General features: G+C 37.7%; 1 protein-coding gene across 1 annotated transcript; it reads right to left on the bottom strand.

The window, feature by feature from the left end:
• Positions 1-1,630: 1,630 nt before the first annotated feature.
• WDR48 (WD repeat domain 48) lies at positions 1,631-20,049 on the bottom strand (the record flags this gene model as incomplete). The annotated part of the gene is made up of 18 exons (XM_009073211.1): positions 1,631-2,776; positions 3,377-3,569; positions 4,585-4,661; positions 5,233-5,320; positions 6,966-7,071; positions 9,187-9,282; positions 9,794-9,890; positions 10,298-10,405; positions 12,359-12,456; positions 12,740-12,842; positions 13,190-13,264; positions 14,645-14,869; positions 15,218-15,319; positions 16,174-16,262; positions 18,910-19,039; positions 19,156-19,238; positions 19,520-19,598; positions 19,909-20,049. Coding segments are annotated over 18 exons (1,986 nt in total), but the record flags the coding sequence as incomplete, so codon positions are not given.
• Between the last annotated feature and the right edge of the window lie 1,728 nt (positions 20,050-21,777).

Genomic DNA, 21,777 nt, shown 5'->3' with positions numbered 1-21,777 from the left:
CATTACTAAATACAAGATTTACGATTCCTTCCCATTATGAACTTGGAAATTAAAATAACTTCTACAAATCAGCAGCCTCTTCTCTGATTCCAGCAACCTGGAACTCTGTTCACAAAGTCCTCAAGAGCTGCAATTCTTGTTATTAACTCCTTAATGCTCTCCTTCTCCTGCCTTCAGGACTCCTATACACAGCACAATTCCAGAAAAGGTGAGAGAAATCAAAAGGGAGTAGGCAAAAAACTCCTTTCACTTCACACTCCATCTAAGAGCTGGGAGTCTCTGGGAGCTCCTTTGGTCTCTGAACTAGTGAGTCCTCTGTGAGATCAGCTCAGCCAATGGTCCCCACAGCAGAAGCTTTGAGTATGCTGTCCTGGAATTTTCAGCATCAGGAAACCCAGCCTTGGCTTCCCAGGTGCCTCTTACAGGGCTACAACCTTTCCACATCCAGATAGCTCAGCACCAACCGTCACGAGTCACTTACTCGCACAAAACATTTTCATGGTACCAGAGCAGCACTGCCCATGCCAACAGCATTACTCGAGCACATTCTCCACCTCAAGCAGCTCTCAGAGCTCACATCTAAAGGTCTGAACACCTCCTAAATCCTTACATCCCATCATATTCGAAGACTGTCTTTAGGGAATTTTGCTAAAGCACTGCCATTTCTTCAGCCATTCCATTACTTGAGGCTTCAAAGGACTCTGAAGCCCTTTGTAACATTAAATAGCAATGATCAAGGTCCAAAATTGCATAATTGATCCAGTACACAAAAAACCTTGGAAATATTTTAACTAAAGCCTTTTATTCTATACAGCTGTGAATCATCATTTACCCTTCTGGCATTGCAGACTCTTCTGTCAATCTTTCCTGTTACTGCGTTTTGGGATGGTTAGAAAGAGAAAATAGAAGAAAAATTACAACCTTGGCTGATTTCAAATAAAATTACTGGGAGCAACTCCAGTGTATACAGTGGGACAGCAAGATGATCAGGAAACAAAACCAAACCCAAAGAGTGCCTACTGGAACAAGCATAGACCCTTGCTATTAATAAATACAAGTCAGGACAATTTATCAATAAAAGTTACAGTTCTGTTTAGCCATTTCATTCACAAATAGCACTAAGAATGTGCAGTTATAGCACAACTGTGTCAAACTAAGCATACACAAAAATTGGGATTAAAAACTGAAACCAACTCTCAAAAGACAGGGAAAAAGACATGCTAGCTTAGTTCTGACCCATGGTTTTTGTTTCAGCAATGAGTTTGTTTCCATAAGGTTAAAAGTGCAGAAGGGAATGATTTGACTATTTTTTTTTCAAATACAACACGACGAAAAATATTTTACTTTTTGTCTGACCAACAATCCCAGTAATATAATTTATTGGGACCTTCTTTAGGCCTCAACCTAAATCTTGATAGCAAGATACAGGAAGGGCAAGAGCATATGTCTCCTGAAGAAACTCCAATAATATACTGCCCCTTGAAGGCACTTGTGCTTCTGCTTCAGACAAGAGTCATTTCTACACCATTTCTCTACGAGGACTTGTAATTTGTTCTGGTTACAAATGGTTTTCTGGGATATCCCCATGTTTTCTCACGAAAAGCTGAAATGCCTTTATCCCTCCCCCCAATAAGTTAAAGACTCTATAAAAGACTACCATGAACCTATGACAGCCACAGATTTTTAGAAATAACAGTGAAAAGAAGATCTGCATAAATCTATAACAAAAGAACAACTGCATATAAAACTTCGGAAAAGAAGAATAAGTATTTTTATCTCATGAATACGAAATTAGCTGAGAAGTTTCTAAAGTTTAACATTAAACATATGAAGTTATAGTCAGAATGGTTTGAAGTTTTAAACAAGATGTCACATAGTTTTGGAGCACAGATACCAAAAATTCGACTAGTGTGTATTTAGAACACCTAGGACACAGTGCAGGAAGTAGTTATATATATTTTTTTTTAAAAAAACCCCAACTTTAAGTAGCTGCAAAGCATGTTCACTCTATTATGATGCACAGCATCATTGGACTCACCCTGCCCTGGTACTTATCTAGTGTTCTTATCCTGCTCTCTAAAGCAATTACAAGAATTCTGATGTTAACCCTAGGTTTGCAATTAAATGGGCTGATTCATTCAAGTATGCAAATGCCTATTTTCTGTTGGTTTTCTTTTCCAAATTTCTTTTAGTGGTAGAAATGTTTGAGTAACCTGTGAGGAATCATTGTTGGAACTATATGAATGGAATGTACTAAAAATACCTTGTGTGCAGTTCTGAGTTACATTGTGAACACAGTGACTAATATGACCAAATCAGTTTCATATCACTCATGAGCAGATGAGGATATTATGTTCTGGAAAAAAAAAAAAAAGCAAAAAGGAGGAAGCAAAAGTCTGCACTGGGTTATCATCCACTCTCTGTACACCTCACACAACACGAACCACTCAGGGACTTCCCATCTCATTGACTGAGACTAGGACAGACTTTAGTTTAAGTCATATAGATTTTTTTTTCCTCTATATTACAGATCTATTAGTCATTTCAGTTAAATGTATACTTCCCGTCCATACTGAGTCATTAGAAGTCTCATCTACCTTAGGGGTTCAGTGGGCTTCTATAGTACTACTCTTGGAACCAGTACAGAATGGTCAATAACCACTTGGGTCTGTCACTCCCCTCACGTTGATTTCTGGCGGTAGTGAAGCGTCAGGTCACCGCCACTCTTCCAAATGAAGTGCTTTACAGTTCGGAGGTCCATATTGGGATCCAAAACCTAAACAGCAAAAATTCATCTTTTATTCCACAGATCTGCTAGACTGTCAGAAACTGTAAAAAAAACCACATTCTGGTTGGGCAGAACAGTGAACAGATGAACTATGCTAAGGCTCAGATTTTTAAACCAGCAAGTAAACCTGATGCACTACTGAAAGATTTTAGCACTGTAACATGTAACTTCATATCACAATCACCTCCTCAATATTTAATTGTTACCCACTTAACTAGGCAAATTCATGACTTTGGACAAATTTTGAACATTGCTAAAAACAGAGACCTCAAGACATTCCAGAAATGCTAGAAGCTGAACTCTATGAAATTGTATTAAGTCCATTTGTTGAGTATGAGTCAGTAACCCTGTAAAATCCCCTAGTCAGACCAAAGGAAACAGGCTTCCTAGAGAAATTCTTTGATCCCATTACCTGCAGCACTCTGAAATTGTGTCAGCACTAAGTTAAGATGACAACAAAACATGTACTTAGTTTTAAATGCAACAGATAATCTATAGCACATTTCAAGCTCAGTGTTCAGAAATTCACCACAAATTCATTGCTAGGCATTGGTTTTGGTCACAGGTCAGAATACCCAAGGAACTCACCTGGTCCTGGCACAGAAGTTCAATCTTCTCCTCTGCTAGCACAGCAATGTCCTCCTCTTTCTCTTGTTCTCCTGCTTTTTCATTGTTGGAAGAGCTAGTTGTCTGAGACTCATTATCCAAGTTTATTATTTTCTCATACACATGTTCCATCACTTTCCTCACTTGAAGCATGTCACTTGCTGACAGTCTGTCTCTATATAGGGTAAGAGAAGTTTGGCAGGAAAAAACTTGAGAAACTACATTTATTATTTTTACAATACCTCAATCTGTAACAAACTATGCAAGTACACAGGTAAGCTCTTTATAAATTCAATAGTAGATTATCAGGATCATCCAGAACACCATGATCCTAAGAGCTACTTATCAAAGAGTCACACAGTAAAAAGGACTCAAAAGCGGTGAGATATTCAAAAGATATTAAAAAATGTTAATGACATTCAAGACCAAATTAAAATCAAAGCTTAGATGAAGAATATTGCACACTACCCTAATTCTTTCAATAGAAAGGCATTAGTTAAAGGTCAGAGGATACGAAATAATAAGAGGTAGACCAGAAAATGCTGTTCAGGGTGTGCTGTTCACGACATTAACAGAAGGGCATTCTCATGTAATGAGCAGCAGCAGTGTTTCCACAAAGTACACAAAAAGCCTATGAAGCTCCTCTTTCACAAACTTGTCTCTGATGTGAAAAAAATCGGTAAAACATAAAGAGCAACCAGGTATTTGTGGAAAATACTGAAAATTGTTGGGTATAAATGGCAGGCATACTGTCTATGACATGGAGGTCATATCTGAGGACCTGCCTTGATTTCTGACCTACACAGCTCCCTGTAACAGTTCATGTGCTTGGCAGACAAGCTTGTATTCTCTACTGTCAGGTTTTGTACGTTTTCCTTTAAAAAAACTTTTATTCTTCACTGTGAGCAATTGGAAACATCAACTCTGATTCTGAACAGAGTAACAATCTGTAAGTTGCTCTGTTTTCTGATTAAATAGCACAAAAGACACAAAGTCTCACTTCAGTAGTTACTTCTCAGATATTTCTTAACATAACCTTGAACAACTGCTTGTTGAACCCAAAAGAAACCTAACAATTCTCTGGCAAACCAGAGAATTGGTTTGGTGTTATTCTTATGCTTTGGCTTTGGGTGTTTTTGAGCTTGCAGTTCTCTTTCTGCAGTTTTGAGAGTCAGATATGCATTACTTACTTTTTTAGAGTTTTTGCCCCTGATGATGAATGAGGTTGGAGGTAGAAGGGAATCTTATTGAACTTGGGCATATTTTTCTAGAAGGAAACACATTCGAAAGTGTTACTTTAGGATGAACAGTTATCAGCTCCTATTTCCACCAGCTGCTATGTGAAGTATTTTCAGCTCCTAATTATCAAAACCCATGAGAGATTCTTAATCAACATCCCCACCACAGCTAACTTCCAAATCACTCATACTCCAGAGACACTTCAATTTAGGTTATGCACTGATCATCTAGCTTTAGAATATAAATTATCATTTATTTCAAAGGCAATTAGAGAGTATCACAAGACAGCAGCAATACAAAGTGTATTCTCTGCTCCCGAGCTCCTCACTCGAAAAGGATACCAATTATGCACAGGGCTTTGAATTCTTTATCTAAGACTTTATGTCAGAAGAAAGTGAGCAAAAATACCTTAACTGGACACATCAAAAAATAATCAAAGGGTTTTGAATACAGACCTTGAGATAATTTATTTTAAATACAAACAGAGCAAAAATGTAAAATGTCACTGCAGATACTGCAGAGTTAAAAATTGTAGTACACCCTAAAAAAAAAAAAAAAAACAACAATCAAAAAGCAAAACTTATACACACAATACTTACATCCACAGTGATGTCAATTACCCATTGTGGCACAGTTTCATTAAGAAGCATAGATTCAGTTTCTCCACCTGAATCCCGACACAATAACCTAAGACACAAAGGAATAAGCTTTGTGAATGAAAACAATTATTGTAATTTGCATTAAAAAGCTTTCAGGAGAGGACCTGTCCTTTTAATGGGTAGGGAGCTTGAACTTGGTTAGCATCAAACTTAGAGGGGAAGTGACCAATTATTTTCTGTAAAGTCCATAAGAAGTAGCTGCAGGAAGAGGACAGAACCCAGAGCAGAAACAGGGAGAAGTACCTCATAAGACTATGGCTATGACACAGAGAAAATTAAAAAATCTACTTTGCTCTGGGATTGTGTATGTTTGTGCATTGAAGCACAAAACTATCTGAAGGGGAAAGGCACCTGGCATAAAGCAATTCTCTTCTGCTTGGGAAAAATGAGCTTTGCATACAAAGCATCTGCTAAGCCCTCACCAAATGGAAAGAATAAAATAATTTTAAGAAATGTGCATAAACAATGATGAAACAAAGCCAGATCTAACTTTGTAAATTCCAATGAGGTTTAAGCTGAATTAGGCAAGGCAATCTTTAAGGTCCCTTCCAACTCAAACTATTTATGATTCTATTTTATCAGAGTCCTGCAAACCATCTTTTAGGTCCCCTAAGCATGGCTTGGTGATCAAGCTGTGTAAGAGGTAAGATCCATCAGTACAGAATGGATGCAAGTATTAGGCCCCAGGTATAATGCAAATACATTGATACAGCAGAAAAGAAAAGTAAAAATCAGTTTAAGGTCCCTTCCAACTCAAACTATTTATGATTCTATTTTATCAGAGTCCTGCAAACCATCTTTTAGGTCCCCTAAGCATGGCTTGGTGATCAAGCTGTGTAAGAGGTAAGATCCATCAGTACAGAATGGATGCAAGTATTAGGCCCCAGGTATAATGCAAATACATTGATACAGCAGAAAAGAAAAGTAAAAATCAGTTTTCAAAGCTGAAAAGAGTTTCATTCATCAATTTGAGTTTTTGGGTCTATTCAGTCTGGTAAACAAACAGCAAATCAAACATCCCCCACCCCTTAAAATCCACTATGTCAGTAAATATTGAATGTTTGAATATGAAGTGTTTGAATGCCCAGCATTTGTTTTGCAGCACTATTAAACCGTGTCTGAGGTATCATATATCACAGTTAGGCTTTTCAATGTAGAATAAAAAGAAATAGAAGAGTAATAAGTACATTACACATTACAACACAGAACCTGGGATTCAACCTGCCAGAGCTTAGGACCTTCTACACGATCATCAACTCTAATTTTGAGAGCAGAAACCAACTCTCCAGTGAGTAGCATCTCCTGAGTAGTTAATGCTCAAAGACTATCAAAACAGATCCCTAAGAGAAGTTCTACAACAATCTAAAGTAGCAGTTTCATTCTAAAGCAAAGTTCAGTTAATCCACTTGCAGAAAGAGGGCACCCAAAAATACCTCAAAGCTATGACATACAACTAAGAACAATATACAACTCCTACCACATCTTGTTCATGTTCAAACTCACCTGCTCAGTTGGACAATGTGAAATTATCATGAACAGCTGCTTATTTTGCCTGTCAAGGATATGTCTTGAATGTACAGAACAGATGCAAGTGTTATCTTTTGACAACATTTCTGCTTGCACAAAGGAAGTGTTTGTTTAGCTACAGAATTTACATTCCTGAGTTTTTATACCTGAACAAAGTGCGTCCTCCAGCCTCACCAAAAATAACTGGTGTATGTGGTGGCACTTGGAAGTATCCATTTCCTTTCTGGACTCTGTTCTCCTGCTCACCATTCACTGTTGGAAAAAAGAAAACAAACAAAACACAGCAGTAAGACTACTACATTAGGCCTTAAAACTGGGCATATATAGACCAAAAGGCATCTTTTCCACCTACACCTAATTTATCCATAAATTAACTATATCATAAGCTTCAGGAAAAAGAACAAAATCCTTATTTCCAACACACAGCAAGTATGTAAGGAAGAACAGTAGAGAGCAAAGAGATCAAGACAGGTACGTGGAAGGTCTACTTCAAAAGCCTTTGAGAAAAGAAAAATAGAGCTCTGGAGCCAAAAATCTTATTACTAGGTTTGGTTTTTCCAGTTCCTGAACAGAATTCTGAGGATTTGTCAAACTGCACAATACTAATATCAAGTAATCAACTAAAGAGATTCCACTGAGAGAAGACTACTCTTCCTCTCTACACTGACAGTGCAGAACTCTGAAGGATATTCACTTTGCTCTTCTACCTGGATTTGCCCGGTGTCAAAATAGTGTACTAGGACAGCTCAGACTCACATTTCCTTGAAGCTACTGCATTCAGTTTATTTACAGCTAGTTACAGCAGTATGGTCTTCAAACACCAAATAAGCTGATTCCATATCAGGTGGATAGGATAAGATTAAAGAAAAGACAGCATTACTTATGCACCCCTTGAACAGTGCAGTTTCTGGTCAGTCAGGTACCTTGAATCACAGTGGAGAAGAATTTAAATGCCTGAGTTGCACTTAGGGAAAATCATTTCAATTACACTGCAGCATCTGGTTACTGTATTTGAATATGATGTTGATGGCTCAAGCAATATAAGATGCCTAAATGGCACAGTCTCATGAGATGAATAATTCCATAGCTTTCTAACCACAAACATATGTAGTGAAATGTCAGAAACTGTATTAAGCAAAGGATCAAAATAAAATAAAAAAAAAAAGAAAATCTATATTAGAAGGGACAACCATCATACTGAAGCTAGAGCGAGTGAAAAATCCTGCAGTTTGAAAGAGTTCTTTGTGTGTGTGTTTAAGTTCCTGTGTCTCAACAAAAATTTCAGTGTCCAACTGTTCATCACTGCTCAGGGTGAGTTTCTAGACTTTTTCTTTTGAAAGGGAAATGAAAACTGATTCTGTAGTGAATGTTTTAAACATTCCACTAATCCACAACTATGCACAGGAGCATGTACTGCAGCATCAGAGTTCCAACAATAAAAAAAAGCCTGTGAGTGATACTTCCCCTACATTGCCTGGCTCTAAGGTGTAGACTGCAATACACAACTGTATGAGAATCAGCAACTTGATCCAGAAGAGTCTGCCAAAGGCTGTAACCCTCCACAGAGACCATTTTTGAAAGAAGAAAGTACTAACTCTTGGCACAATCTTTGTCACAAAATGGTGAGATACTGCTGAACATAGAGCTTTCTTAATTGCATTATCTACCTACAAAAAGTAATTTCTTAATTGCCGAAGACAAGACTTTCCGGTCAACTCTGACTTTGGCTGAATTGATTTCAAACTTAGGAGTTACATAGTCTCTTTAGTCCTGCCAAATTCAGCCACTACCTTACATTTTACATATCTGTGCTTTTCATCTCATGCCTGATTAGACTCAGTATTATTACCTTAAAACACCACTCTAAGGTGGTTTTCTATAGACCTACCCCATGTATTATTACACTGAGTGTATGTTTTTTCCAACAGATCTTTATTTTATTTTGTTCATAATACCTAAAAGCAAACTGGAGTTCTGTCAAGAGAATACTAGCTAATGCTAAATAACTGAACTGTTGCTCTTTGCTGTCATTATCAAGGCTGTTTCTTTTCCAAGTCAACCCTTAGTTTTGCCAGTAATTGTTTTTCATCAAGGCATCATGTTGCTGTAACTTCAGAATCATCTATTCACCTTTTTTACTTTTTTTTTTTACAGACTAGAGTTCTAACAATTTTTGCTGATACTTTCAGAAGTACAACACACGTTTTCTTGTGCAAAGCAAATCTGAAAGCATTAAAACCCATCAGTCTATAAGGCATAGAGACAGGTATAAGACAGCAAGTCAAGTTGCATCTGTTAAAAAAACAGTAATATAAATAAACCAAAAGTATGGACAAATCCTAAAAAAGAAAATATTAAAATACCAACCATGGTTTATCTCATTTTCTTCTTCATCCATTGGATTGATATGTGTTCTAGGCCAATACTCCAGAAGTGCTTGCAGCAGAAGCCCTCCAAGGTTCACTATCAAGACACAGTGAGGTGGAACTTTAGTTACACAAAAAAACCCAACATTAGCAACATAATAGTCTACATTCGACCCACAGCTGAGAATTTCCCGAGAGTTTGAGTAGTTCTCTTCCCAAAGCTAACTATTTATGAGCACAGAAATCTGCTTAGCACAGCCTCAGTGCCCTATGTTACAATCTTTCTGAAAGAGCTGATACTAGAATCCCTGTTGCTGGATCACTCACATGCTGTAACATTCTCTGGATTAGGTCATAATTAGATTTTCCCTTTTGCTTCTTCAGGTTTAAAACCAAGTTAAGTAGAAAACCTGAACATGTCTGAAATGTTTCAGAAAAAAGCAAACACTGTCACTGAAGAATTTGCTGCAGAATTTAGTGTTAAGAAAAAAGCCCTAAAATCCAACCAGCTACTGACACATGTGGCCCTGGATTGCTTTCAAACATATATACTGGAATTTATTCTGCTTTTGTGTTTCAATAAAACACTAGCATGCTTTCAAACTTACATTTTGGATCAGAACCATCTGGACTGCTAAATCCAGCATCCTTTGCTGAAACCCAGGCTGCAAAGCAGTCACTTTCATCCAAAGTAATTGTCAACATCTGTTGGAAAAAGACCACCAGGAGAGGAATGCAATAGTTGGTTTGGATTAAACAAGTCTATACATTTATTTTATTCATACTGAGCTGGGAATTCAAACCAAAGAATTGTTAAATGCATGATAGCACACTTTGTTTACCAAACCGTATTAATTTATAACTCATATTGGTGGACTATACCATGAGTTAAAAATAACAAAAATAAATCTGTTATTCAGATTATTAAGAAGAGAGGTAAAATTTGCTGTTTTACTTGAAAATAAACTTAACCCATCAGATAAATGATGATAAATCATCAGATAAATTAAGTTCTTCAAACCTGTAACACAGGAAAACCTTTGTGAATGAACAGTATCTGAAAAAATATTAAATATGACATTAGAACAACAGATTTAGGACCTGTATCTCACCCCAGTTTTCAAGTCCACTGAGAACCAGTTTGGCACGTAGACCATTTTAAATCTCTTCTTAATTTCTTCTTCAAAATCTACTTTCCCAAGGTCTTCAACTTTACATGCCTGTACACCAAAAGAAATACACAAGTACTGAGTCATCTCAACACCTCAAATCTTCTACTTGACTTTCTCATACACTTGGAAAGATTAAGACTTATGATTTCTTCCTGAGTACTGCAGCCCAGAAACACACGAGTTAAAGGTTCCGATTTTTCACAAAGAATTGAACAGCAGTTTATGTGGCAAGTAATTTTTATTCTTTGTTTCTGAGGTACTGGAATCGAGTCAGTAGAGAGGTATGGAAATATTGTTTATTAAAAGAAAACATTCTGCTTATCACTGAGTAGACAACTATCTTCTAGCATCCTGACATTCTTGTCCCCATCAGCATCTGTTTTTCAGTACATCACTATTTGTTGCAAATCTAGCAACAGATTCAGCTCAATTACTGCAATGGGAACAGCAGTGAGTAAATTTGCGTGCAGGTTATTTATTTCTGTTTCAGTTTACCTACCAGTTTTATTTTATAGTTTTGATTTTAAAGTTCCTCAAGCAGTCATCCTGAAACACATGTTTTAGGCAAAGCTCTAAGGACTAGAATCATAGAGCCATTAAAGTCGGAAAAAAACAAGAGCCAGTCCAAGCACTAACCCTGCACAGCTACATTGTAACCTTGGCAGACCTATTTCCTCAAAATCCGGACCATTAAAGTCGGAAAAAAACAAGAGCCGGTCCAAGCACTAACCCTGCACAGCCACATTGTAACCTTGCCAGACGTATTTCCTCAAAATCCGGGAAAAGTTACAGAAAACAGACAGAAGGGTGAAGCTATAGATAGGAGAACCTCCGTCAGTTCTTCCAGCATCCTGAATAAAAACTCTCAGCTTTAGAGTGCAGTGATCCTACCCATAAGATGACACTTTGACCTGGTTACTAATCCCATCACTCAAGCGATTATATATTGAAACACATCTGAGATGCTTCTCACAGCCTTACTAAAAAGAGAAGAATTGAATGAAGGTACAAATTAACATTAGCATTTAACTTTGCTCCTGAGATCTAACACTGTACTTAACTATAAGCCAACTGTAAACTGAAATAAAAAGAAAAGCTATTCACTTTCCCAAAAGTAATCTAGACCATGTTTAGTACAAACTGACATTCTTCAACTTAATTTCCTTCTTTCTCCCTTCAGTCATCAACTCAGCGAGTTGGCTGAGCATGTTTTACTTCACTACTGCATCTTGGCTGGTGCACTGCATAGTTCAAGATGAGGAAAAGATTTAAAATTTCAAGCAGGGTTTTCCAAGAGAAGAAACTGCTGATGATCACACTGATCTGGGATTCTAGTTCTCTCTCTCTGCACTCTTTTCCCTCTCCTCTGACTAATTCTTGGGTAAAGCAAGATGAAGAAATGCCACACCAAGTCTCCCTCAACTTACAGGAGCAACACTAGGTAGAAGCTACGCTTTGTTCTGCTAACTTTCCTGCCAGCCCTGCCTTCCTGCCTGCTGCCTCACCAACTAACAAGGTATGCAGCGTGTTCAGGCTCCCAGAGTAAAATACCAGCTGCCTCACCAACTAACAAGGTATGCAGTGTGTTCAGGCTCCCAGAGTAATCCAGATACCACCAGTCAAACTCACTTGGGATCTGTGAGTTTGCAGCAGGACTTGAAGGCACAGATTTCCCTCTTGCAGGCTAAGGTTCCTTATGCTATTCCCTACTGCACTGGACAGATGAGCTCAGAGGTCTCTACAAGCCCTTTTTGAAACAAAACTCAATCAAAACAGACATTATTGTTTTCAGAAAAGAATTTCAGGTGAATGCAGATGTCAGCCCCACATCAGAGGCAAAGATGCAAAAAAGCTCAGAAATGTCTTTCGAAAGGCAAACTTGGGACAGAAAGATTATTTACTTTCTACCATAGGAATCTCACACATTAAAATTCTATATGAAAAAGGTACAAACAAATAATCATCCAACAGTAGAAGCTTAATCTGAAATCATATACTTACCTTCAAGACATCCCAGTATGCCACATTATTATTTGTGTCTTTGGTTAATATGTGTCTCTTGTCATTAAGAATGTGGCACTGAATAATACTAGCACCCCCTGGCAAACAAACAAGAATTAAGGTCATTAATTTCTAGTATCACATTAAATTAAATTGTACAACATGACGTGCTGTTCTTTGGTTTCACTTTTTCATGTAAGACTTGGATGTCACCAAGGTTTAAACACTGCTTAACTAACACTGGATAGACTATAACCACATTGTCTCTGTTTTGGTTGAAATGGTAATATGAAGTATCTAAAAATCTGAGTCAGCCTTAAAGCTATGATTTCTGCTAATGATAACAGATTTTATAAGATCCTCTGGAAAACAGCTGTTTACCTTTAATAACTTGGTCAGGCTGTGTACACAGGGGTGGTATGGGATTGGTACAATCATTATCATAATCTCCAGACGCTCTAAAATTATGAATTCCCTTCAAAGTCTAAAGAAAGAAACAAAATCATGACACATTCATAATAATCTATAAACTTCGCTTTTATCTGTGAGTAACAACTGCCAGGTCATGCTGATATTTAGATGTTAACCACCCAGTTCCAAGAAAGATAATTTACTCCTAAAAGCAACATAAATAGACACCAAAGGAAGTAATGCAAAGCTTAAAGCCTTTTGATCAATTTCAATATTAATGCATGACATTTTTAAAGAAAGCTTACAGATAACAGCACATTGCAGTACAATTGCAAGCAACAGCCCAACAGTTCCCTAACCAAAACTGCAAATCCCATGACTACTTAGTTAACTTCACTGACTGTAAAATATATCACTTACCCATTTATTCACAGAGGATTTAGTTGTTGCAACCCAAAGTGCTGGAGGAGGATCAGCTGATCTATCAAGTTCCATCTAAATAATGAAACACAAAAACTTTCAGTCATGCTTAAATTAGTTTCCCTTTGATAATTAATACTGCCCTGTGTAGACCTGCTCCCTCACTTGGAAGTACCCCAGGAACAGCACTGCTTTCAGTTTACTGCAGAAATACAAAGTTGAAATGGAAAACAGCTAAGGTGAAATTTCTGAAAATCCAGAGAATTTGTTTCAAATATTCAATAATGATTCTAGACATGGACAAAAGTAGATGCAATACCTAAATGCAAGTAGGTGCAAGTCTAAATACTCAGTATGCAAAGTTGTTTCTAGTCTTGTCTAATGGACAGTTTGTCAAGTACAGTATTTTCTGAATTACTTTGCATTCAGATGCTCCATAGGGTTAAGAACCTAAGAAGTTCTGCACTAATTAGAAAGTACTTTATATGTTTGGCTCTGCCATTACATTTCTTAGACAGCAATAAATCACTGTGGCTAAGATATCAGAGACCCCTTCTGCTCTCTGTACAGCTGACCAGAGCTGTCATTTTCCATTTTGAACTGAAATTTCTCAGATTCTGACTTTTTCAAAACTAAACTATTATATCTAGGAATTTATCTGAACATAGTAAGAGTTCACTGACAATGAAAGCCAGACTGCTTATATCTGTTGGTATCTGTTTCAACTGCACCCTCCTCATACACCAGCATGTTCCAAGGTCTTCTAGAGCTACACACAACCAAAACTAAATCCCCCAAAGCAGCCTCTTCAAAGACTCAGACTTGGATATGCAGTTTCCTGCAGTTAAGAAAACATCATGGTTAGGTGTTCAAAAAACCCACCATAAATTTTACTCCAGGTTCCCATGAGTGTGCAACATACTCTAACATAGTCCTGTCCTATGCTGCTGCTAAGTAACACCCATTTTTGTACAAAGCTTCAGTACTGCCAGCTCAGTCATAAGAAACTGTGCCACAGCCTGGTAAAAATTACTTTTCATGTATAATGCATATTCAGGTTCAGTAATATTTGAATTTTCATACATGAAGTAGCTGCCAGGCATTGATCTTCCTCAGACAATTAAGCTTCAGGTGCAAGTTAGGAGATAAAGCCAATCTACTGGAGATGTGGTGTAGTAAACACTTGTTACCCAATGTGAATTCTTGTATCAATTTATACCTCAAGCCACTGTTTCACCAGACAACACGCAATTACACTTTTATACTGTGAGGGTGACTGAGGACTGGCACAGATTGCCCTGATGTTGTGAATTCTCCATCCCTGAAGGTATTAAAAAGCCAACTTGATGTGGTCCTGGGCAACTGGCTCTAGGTTGCCCTGCTTGGACCAGACCATCTCCAGAAGTCACTTCTAACCTCAGCCATTCTGTGATTCTCTGAATTAAACCCAATTACCTTAAGAACTGGTGCCTTTTCTTCACAGATAAGTACACGGATATCAGGATTTCGTAAATCTGTGCAATAAATCTTCCTGTCTCTTCCTCCTGAATAAACATGAGTGAAGGCTTCATTGACCTGCAGAGCCCAAACACCTTCATCATGGACTCGATATGTGGCTATGCATCTCTGCTGCCCAAGGGACCACAGGCGGATAGTCCCATCAGAGCTGCCTGAAAGACACTGAGCAACAACCATCGTACTTAAATCAAGCAGGTGTTCAAGTCTTGCAAAATAATTTTTTCAATTGATTAGTAATTCTTATGGTTATATTTTCACATAAACACAGTGCTAAATAACTCTAGTCATAATTTCCAGACGTTCTATGTAAACCAGCCCCTCTATATCTAGATGAACTTGTAATAAAATACAACTCCCCCCATCAGACTCCCTCCCTTAATCACTAAATACCTATAAAACAGTTGTTCAGTTACCTTCTGTAACCTATGACATTTAAATATTTACATTGAAAAGGACTAATGACATTTCTGCATTCTGTAAAATGCCTTCATCTCAGGTTAAAGCACATACCTGGGTGCCATCTCTGTTCAACAACAAAGCTTTTACGTTGTCCGTGTGCCCTTTGAGTTTCATTAGTTTTGCACAAGTTCTTGGATCCCACACCCTTAGAACCTACAGAAATAGACATTGGAAAACTGGCATTAACACCATTCTTCCCATCAATTCATTTCTTCTGCAGAAATCAAGCCTTTCCAAATAAATCAACCTTGTTCCAAACAAACAGACATCCATCACTGGGAATACACTTCATGAGAACAAGACAGACATAACTACATCTCATGCACCTCTAGTAATCTGATGTGATCTCTTGATTTTAATTTCACTTGCTCTGGCTTTTTTTGTTGAGAAATTAAGCAACAGAAGTGACTGGAAAACAAGATAGTGTGATGTGGGAAAAAAGAGATTCTGGGGATCCTTTTAGATGATTCAGCGGTGTATCCTATTTTCATTTTTATACTGACTTGGAAATAAAATTCTCTCAAGTTTAGATAAGGTAAAAAACAACTCAAGGGACTTCATTGTGTTTCAGCTTCCTTTACAACAATGAGCAAGGGCTACCTCTTGAGAACACTCAAAACTTCATCCCTCACTTCATTTCCCACCTCCTGCAGGGATCTTACAAATTGCTGGCACCATTTCTTTCCTGCCCATGGCAACTGCTTCAGTTTTTACACTCATCTGAGTCATGTGCTCCCCGAATCAGAGCCCTTGTGGCGAAATGTAATGATCTCAGATTTACACAAGATGATCTGATTGTCCCTGCTGTGTATTAAAGCTATATGAATATATCACATCTTCAGACTATGGCAGGATTTGTATCCTACACTTAGACTCCCACTTCAATAAAGTGTCTATCCTCAATATTCAAAACACATAAGCTGCTACAGACAAGACATTGAAAAGGAATAAAATTGTCTCTTTATACTAAAACTGAAGTGGAATGAGCCTTACCAAGGATTGCTTACCTTTTCAGTGGACCCTGATACAATAACTGTTCCCATTTGATTCATTGCAAGGCTGTAGATTGAGTCCTTGTTCCCACTCAGGGAAGAAGCTATTTCGAAACAAAATTTACATTTTCAATTTTAATGCTGTCATTTGAAAAACATACTTATTCCTCAAAACTGATACTTTAATACCCTTTGTTCCATGAAAATGGTGTCCCTCTGCCACAGATGTAGAGTTGTTTCATAAAAAGAAAGACCACAGTCAGCATATTGCTAGGAAACCCCATCCCAATTCTAATTTACTGGTGCCTAAAAAGGAAGTTGCCCCTCAGGTTTACAGACAATACAATCTGGTGCCCTTTTGGCACCACAATTCTGTGCCAGGACGATCAAACTACTCTTGCTCAACTACTTCAGTGAAGTATGATACTTCTACGTGACCTTGTTAACACACAGCCTTTAGATTTAAGTGCTGAGATATTTTTCTAAGCCAAGGAACAGTAAAATTCTGCATTTTCTATTAAAGGCTCTTCTCTCAGCTCAGTAGAGATGCAGAAGTTACACTGCAGTGCTGAAATGTGTTACTTGAGCATGGATGCTACCTCTGCATTTGTGAAAACCATATGGCAGTTCCTTAGCATCACACCTACCATCAGAGCTGAGGAATTCTGTACCATCTAGGCTAATCCACTTTGGGAGAGATTAAAGTACCAGTCCCTCAACTGGGAAAAGCACAGAAACAGCAAATGAAAGTCATGTATTTAGAGAGCATAATCAAGCATTTAATCAAGCCTCAAATCTATACCACCATTATGCCGAAAAGGCTGAGAATAACAACAAACTGCTTGGTCAGCTAAAATGTGAGACTTTATATAATGATTTATCTACATTATGGAGGTAAGTTTCCAACATTGTGTGTGTAACATGATCTCATAATACAGTATCACATTTTGCCACAGTGGAAGGGGAGGTTTAGGCTGAATATTACAAAGAAGTTCTTCCCCCAGAGCGTGGCTGGGCACAGGAACAGTTCCTCAGGGCAGCACCAAGCCTGACAGAGCTCGAGCAGCATTTGGACAATGCTCTCAGGTATATGGTGGGATTTTTGGAGTTGCTCTGTGCAGAGCCAGGAGTGGGGCTCAGTGATCCCTGAGGGTCTCTCCCAATTCAGGATATTCTGTGATTCTATCAAGAATTCTGCAGCTTTACTTTGGGGTCTTCTTAACAACTAGTTATGTTTATCCAGATGTAAACTTTCAAATGAAATCTATTAATTGCAGCCAAAATAAAGCCATAATCTTCCACTGTCCTCAGGGCAAAATGCAGAACTGAAGGCTCTTGAAGGTTAGTATGCTGTTCAACAACCATAATAATTTATGAAAGCATAACATACAGGTATCAGGAATGGAAGAGAGAATTTTAAACATACAGATGGAGAATTCATGCCAGTTTTAGTTTTAGAAGCTACCAAATCCAGAAAATCAACACACCTTTCAGAATTAGACAAATACACTAATAAAAAAATATATGCCTGTCTCTTACTTACATAATCATATTCCTGAAATTTCCTATGAGTATGTTGTGCCAATTCCAATTTTTAGTTTCACAGATTTTTCTTGAGTCACTCCTAACCTAAGAAGGAAGAAGTGACTAGCCTTATCTAGAAAATTCAAGCGTGGCAGTGTGCAAGATGGCTCTGTTCCTTCCCAACACAACCATCAGACTCTGCTACTCTTTAAACATGTACCAAACACTACACATAAAAATCAAAGAGATCAATCACTTTGAACAGTAATTTTTCCAACCTACCTAACAAGGAACAAAATACACTGTGGTCACACTAGACCTGTTTCTGAAACAATCTATTGCAAAACAGCCACTAAAAACCAGGATGCTCATGACCCAGATCTACATTATTCACTCAAGGAATCAAACCCACTGGAGTGATACCTCCTAGAAGAAAAACTTCAACAGCTCTACCTTGACTACTCTATGGAAGCAGTGTTGGAATTGCTTTATAAAAAAATTTTCACAATTTACTATAGTGCCTTCACTGAGAGAGAGAAGCAGGACAGATCACTTCCTAAAAGATAATGATGGCATTAAAAATTAATCCTGACAAGTAGAACCTACAGACAGTTCCCCTTGCATTCCAATATCCATTGAGTTAGATCTCACCAGTATGTTACCCTTTATATGTAACTCCTGCTTCCAATTGCTCTGCCTGGTTTTTAATCTAGTTTGTCTAGTAACTACTCTTCTTCTGACACATTTGATAAATGTATCAAGTCCTGCTTGAGGAGTTGTATGGCATGTTTTTTCAGCATCTATACAAATAAAAATCAAACCCAAATTATAATACACAGAAAACACACGGACAAATAATCTAAGAAAATTTCTGTAAAGGGTTAGTTGAGAAGCAAAAAGCTTCTCAAGTGAAAGCCCTATCAAGTTTCAGAGAAACCAGCACATTACATTTCAGGAGAAAAAGTTCAAAGAGACTTGTCCTCTATTCCAAATGCCATGACTGTTGGCTGCTCTAGATTTCCAGCTATTATATAATGCAACAAATGCACTGATTACATACTAAAAGCACCTTAAAAGTCCTTGCACGTTTTTCAGGTACACAGAGAAACTGGTGTCTATAGTTTTAAATCAATCTCACAGATATCTGTGAGGTTTAAATAAATAAAATTTATTTTACTTTAAAGGCACACAATAAAATGCATTGCATTTGCCTCCCCAGGTACCTACTTGTTACGGTGTTATTTGAGGCAGTCAGTGCTGTTAGAGTATTTACATCCCAGAGGAATATCTGTCTGTCCAGCCCAGCAGATGCCACCAGTTCCTTATCTTTTGCATATGCTAATGCTTTCACATAATCCTACAATAAAATAAATAACAACATGAATCAACAATATGATCCATTTGAAGTCTACATCTTAATAATTAAAAGAATGCCAGTGATCACACAGAGTATTTACAGATAATGTTCTTCACCTTATGCGTCCTTAGTGTTGACATGCAAAATCCCTTATGTGCATTCCACACTTTAACAGTAGTATCTGAAGAAGCAGATATCACTAAATTGGAAAGAATAAAGACTAAATTTTAATGGCTTATATATTACTTTGGAGCATTTTTGTACTACTCTAGTTAGCTTTTCAAAAAAGACTAAAAGAATCATTCACATACACATTTCAATTCTCATTAACACATCTGCTTACATTTATTTATCAGTTTACAATATACATCACAAATTAGTTTTACATGCTAAGAAAAGATGGAAAATAATTAAAACAGCTAATAATTCACTTGCATACAGTTTCTGAACACTGTAGTTCTCAAACTTTTAAGTACTTACACGTTTTACCATTGCAGCAGAGCACAATGTCATTTACCCAATCTGTGTGATGCTCCATAGATGCTATATAAGGGTCTTGCTGCAAATTAAGAAACAAAAAAGTTTATAAAATCCCAACGCAAATGGAAAAGATTGCAACTATCAGATCCTGCTGTGATACCTTCTTGAACTTTTAAACGGACCAGAAGTTCCCTAATGCAGATTTGTTTGAAATCACTATTCCAGAACCTTTTTCTCAAAGAACTATACAGCAATATCAAAATGATTTTGCCATCATAATAATTGACAGCTGTTAAAAACCAGTATCAGATGAAGACCTGTAGGCAGCTTACTTAGCAGGACAAATTGGAAAAAAACCCAAGTAGTTTTAGAAGCCTCTCATGACTGACCTTGTGCTGATTGACACTCCATATCCTTATGATCGAGTCCCGGCCTGCTGTGAAGAGTCTGTTTAATGCTGGATCCAGCTGAAGTGCATTTACCCCATTTCGGTTGTACTTCTCCACTTCATCTCTAATTACATAGGAGACCTAGAACACATTTGCACAAATCCAATTATGGTATTAAGATGCTGACTTGGCCATAAAATCGAAACATTTAATTTCATCTTTCTGAGGTCCTAGGGGAGAAAATATTAAGAGTTTTACAAGCATTAAGTCAGTTGGTCAATTTGAGAGTTGCCAACACCACCGCAGTCATTTTCTCTATTTCCCCCCAAAATGGGGAAAAATCATAGAGAAGACAACAGCAGTGCTAGAACTGGAGCCAAAGATTCTTTAATCATTAAAACTCAAGCTTAGACCCAGAGAATCCTGTGTTCAGTTCCTTACTCTATGTATGTATTCTGGGTGGTCTTAGACAACACACTGAGTTTGTGTCTCACTTCCCAAGTAGGCTCCACAGTTTCCATAGCTGGGATGAGAATATTTCCCAGCCTTATACAGGAGAGGATGTGGTCACAAAGGATTACAAAGCATTGAAAGACAGCAGATACAAATTCAACATATTTCAGGTGTTGTTAATTTTTTTTCAAACCAAGCTTTAAAAAAACTACCTACCTACTAATATAATAATAAGCTCAAGTTCTTACCACTCCTTCAGATAAATTATTCCTTCAGCTTCTCTCCGTCTGTGTTTGACAGTACTATGTGTAAAGGTTATTTCACAGTTTTGTTCAGAAACACTAAAAGGAAATTTCAGGAGACACTGAAAAGGCCACAGCACTCTCCACTATTACTGTTCAGTAAACACAATTCCAAGGCACTGCAGCTTTTCAGAGCTACTCCACTCACACTGTGCTGCAGCTCTGCTGAGCACTGGGTTTACACAGGGTTTAAGCATTACTCTGAGGAAAGCCCTTGGACTTAGGGAAAAGGAGAAGAAGCTGCCAGTTATGCCTCTTCCCAGATTCAGTAAAACATAATCAGAACAGGGTAAGATTTCATGCTTAGTATCATCAAATCTGATCAGAGGAGGAATCATTTGGGTACACAAGTACGAGTGTTTTGAAAATGCTTACAAAGAGTAGTCTTGGGCTCTAGATCTGAAGCAATTTTTCACTCTAATCACTGTGTTATAGCAGTATAAAGACTTTATTTTTTCCAGGTCACATCTGTTACACAAAATAAAACCAACAAACTATAAAATGTTCAGTGGTCTTTATCACTGATGAAATATTTTAGAGCATCTCAGACTCTGTACTACAAGAACTGACAGATCCATTAGGTGAATGTGGGCAACACCTCAACTCAATCATCCTTTCCCAGTGCAGTGCAGGAGGAGAACTGATGCTTCCAGAAAGCACATGTCCAGTGCTATTTTCTTTTTGAGAAACAGCTGCAGCAGCTCTATAGACAAACACTGAAGGATTTAAGAGCCTTCTGAATCCTCCTGTCTTCATACTCTCCACTACCATTCCACAACTCTTTTACTACATTCATTAATGTTATGTCCCAATGCTCTTAAAGCATTTCTTGCTCAGTCTGTTAGCCACTCACAGTCCTTAGAGTCACAGCTCTTCCTCACAATTCTACATTGTGTCCTAATTTCTAATACTCTCAGCTTCTCTCACCCATTCCAGACTCATCCATAACATTCTTGCTATCTATTCTCAAGTCTCCACCTACACACAGCTTCAAAGACATTACTGAGGGAAGACACCATCAACTATGCATAAGTTTTAAGTTAAAACACTTCAAGTACTTTGAGCATTATTGCTCTGTGCGATATAGAGATGTATGTGCCACTCCTCACCTGGG

This window comes from Acanthisitta chloris, unplaced genomic scaffold (assembly GCF_000695815.1).
Source record: "Acanthisitta chloris isolate BGI_N310 unplaced genomic scaffold, ASM69581v1 scaffold26564, whole genome shotgun sequence".
NCBI classification, from domain to species: Eukaryota; Metazoa; Chordata; class Aves; order Passeriformes; family Acanthisittidae; genus Acanthisitta; species Acanthisitta chloris.
The sequence above is the reverse complement of the archived record's forward strand: the minus strand, read 5'-3'. Positions and strand labels throughout refer to the sequence as shown.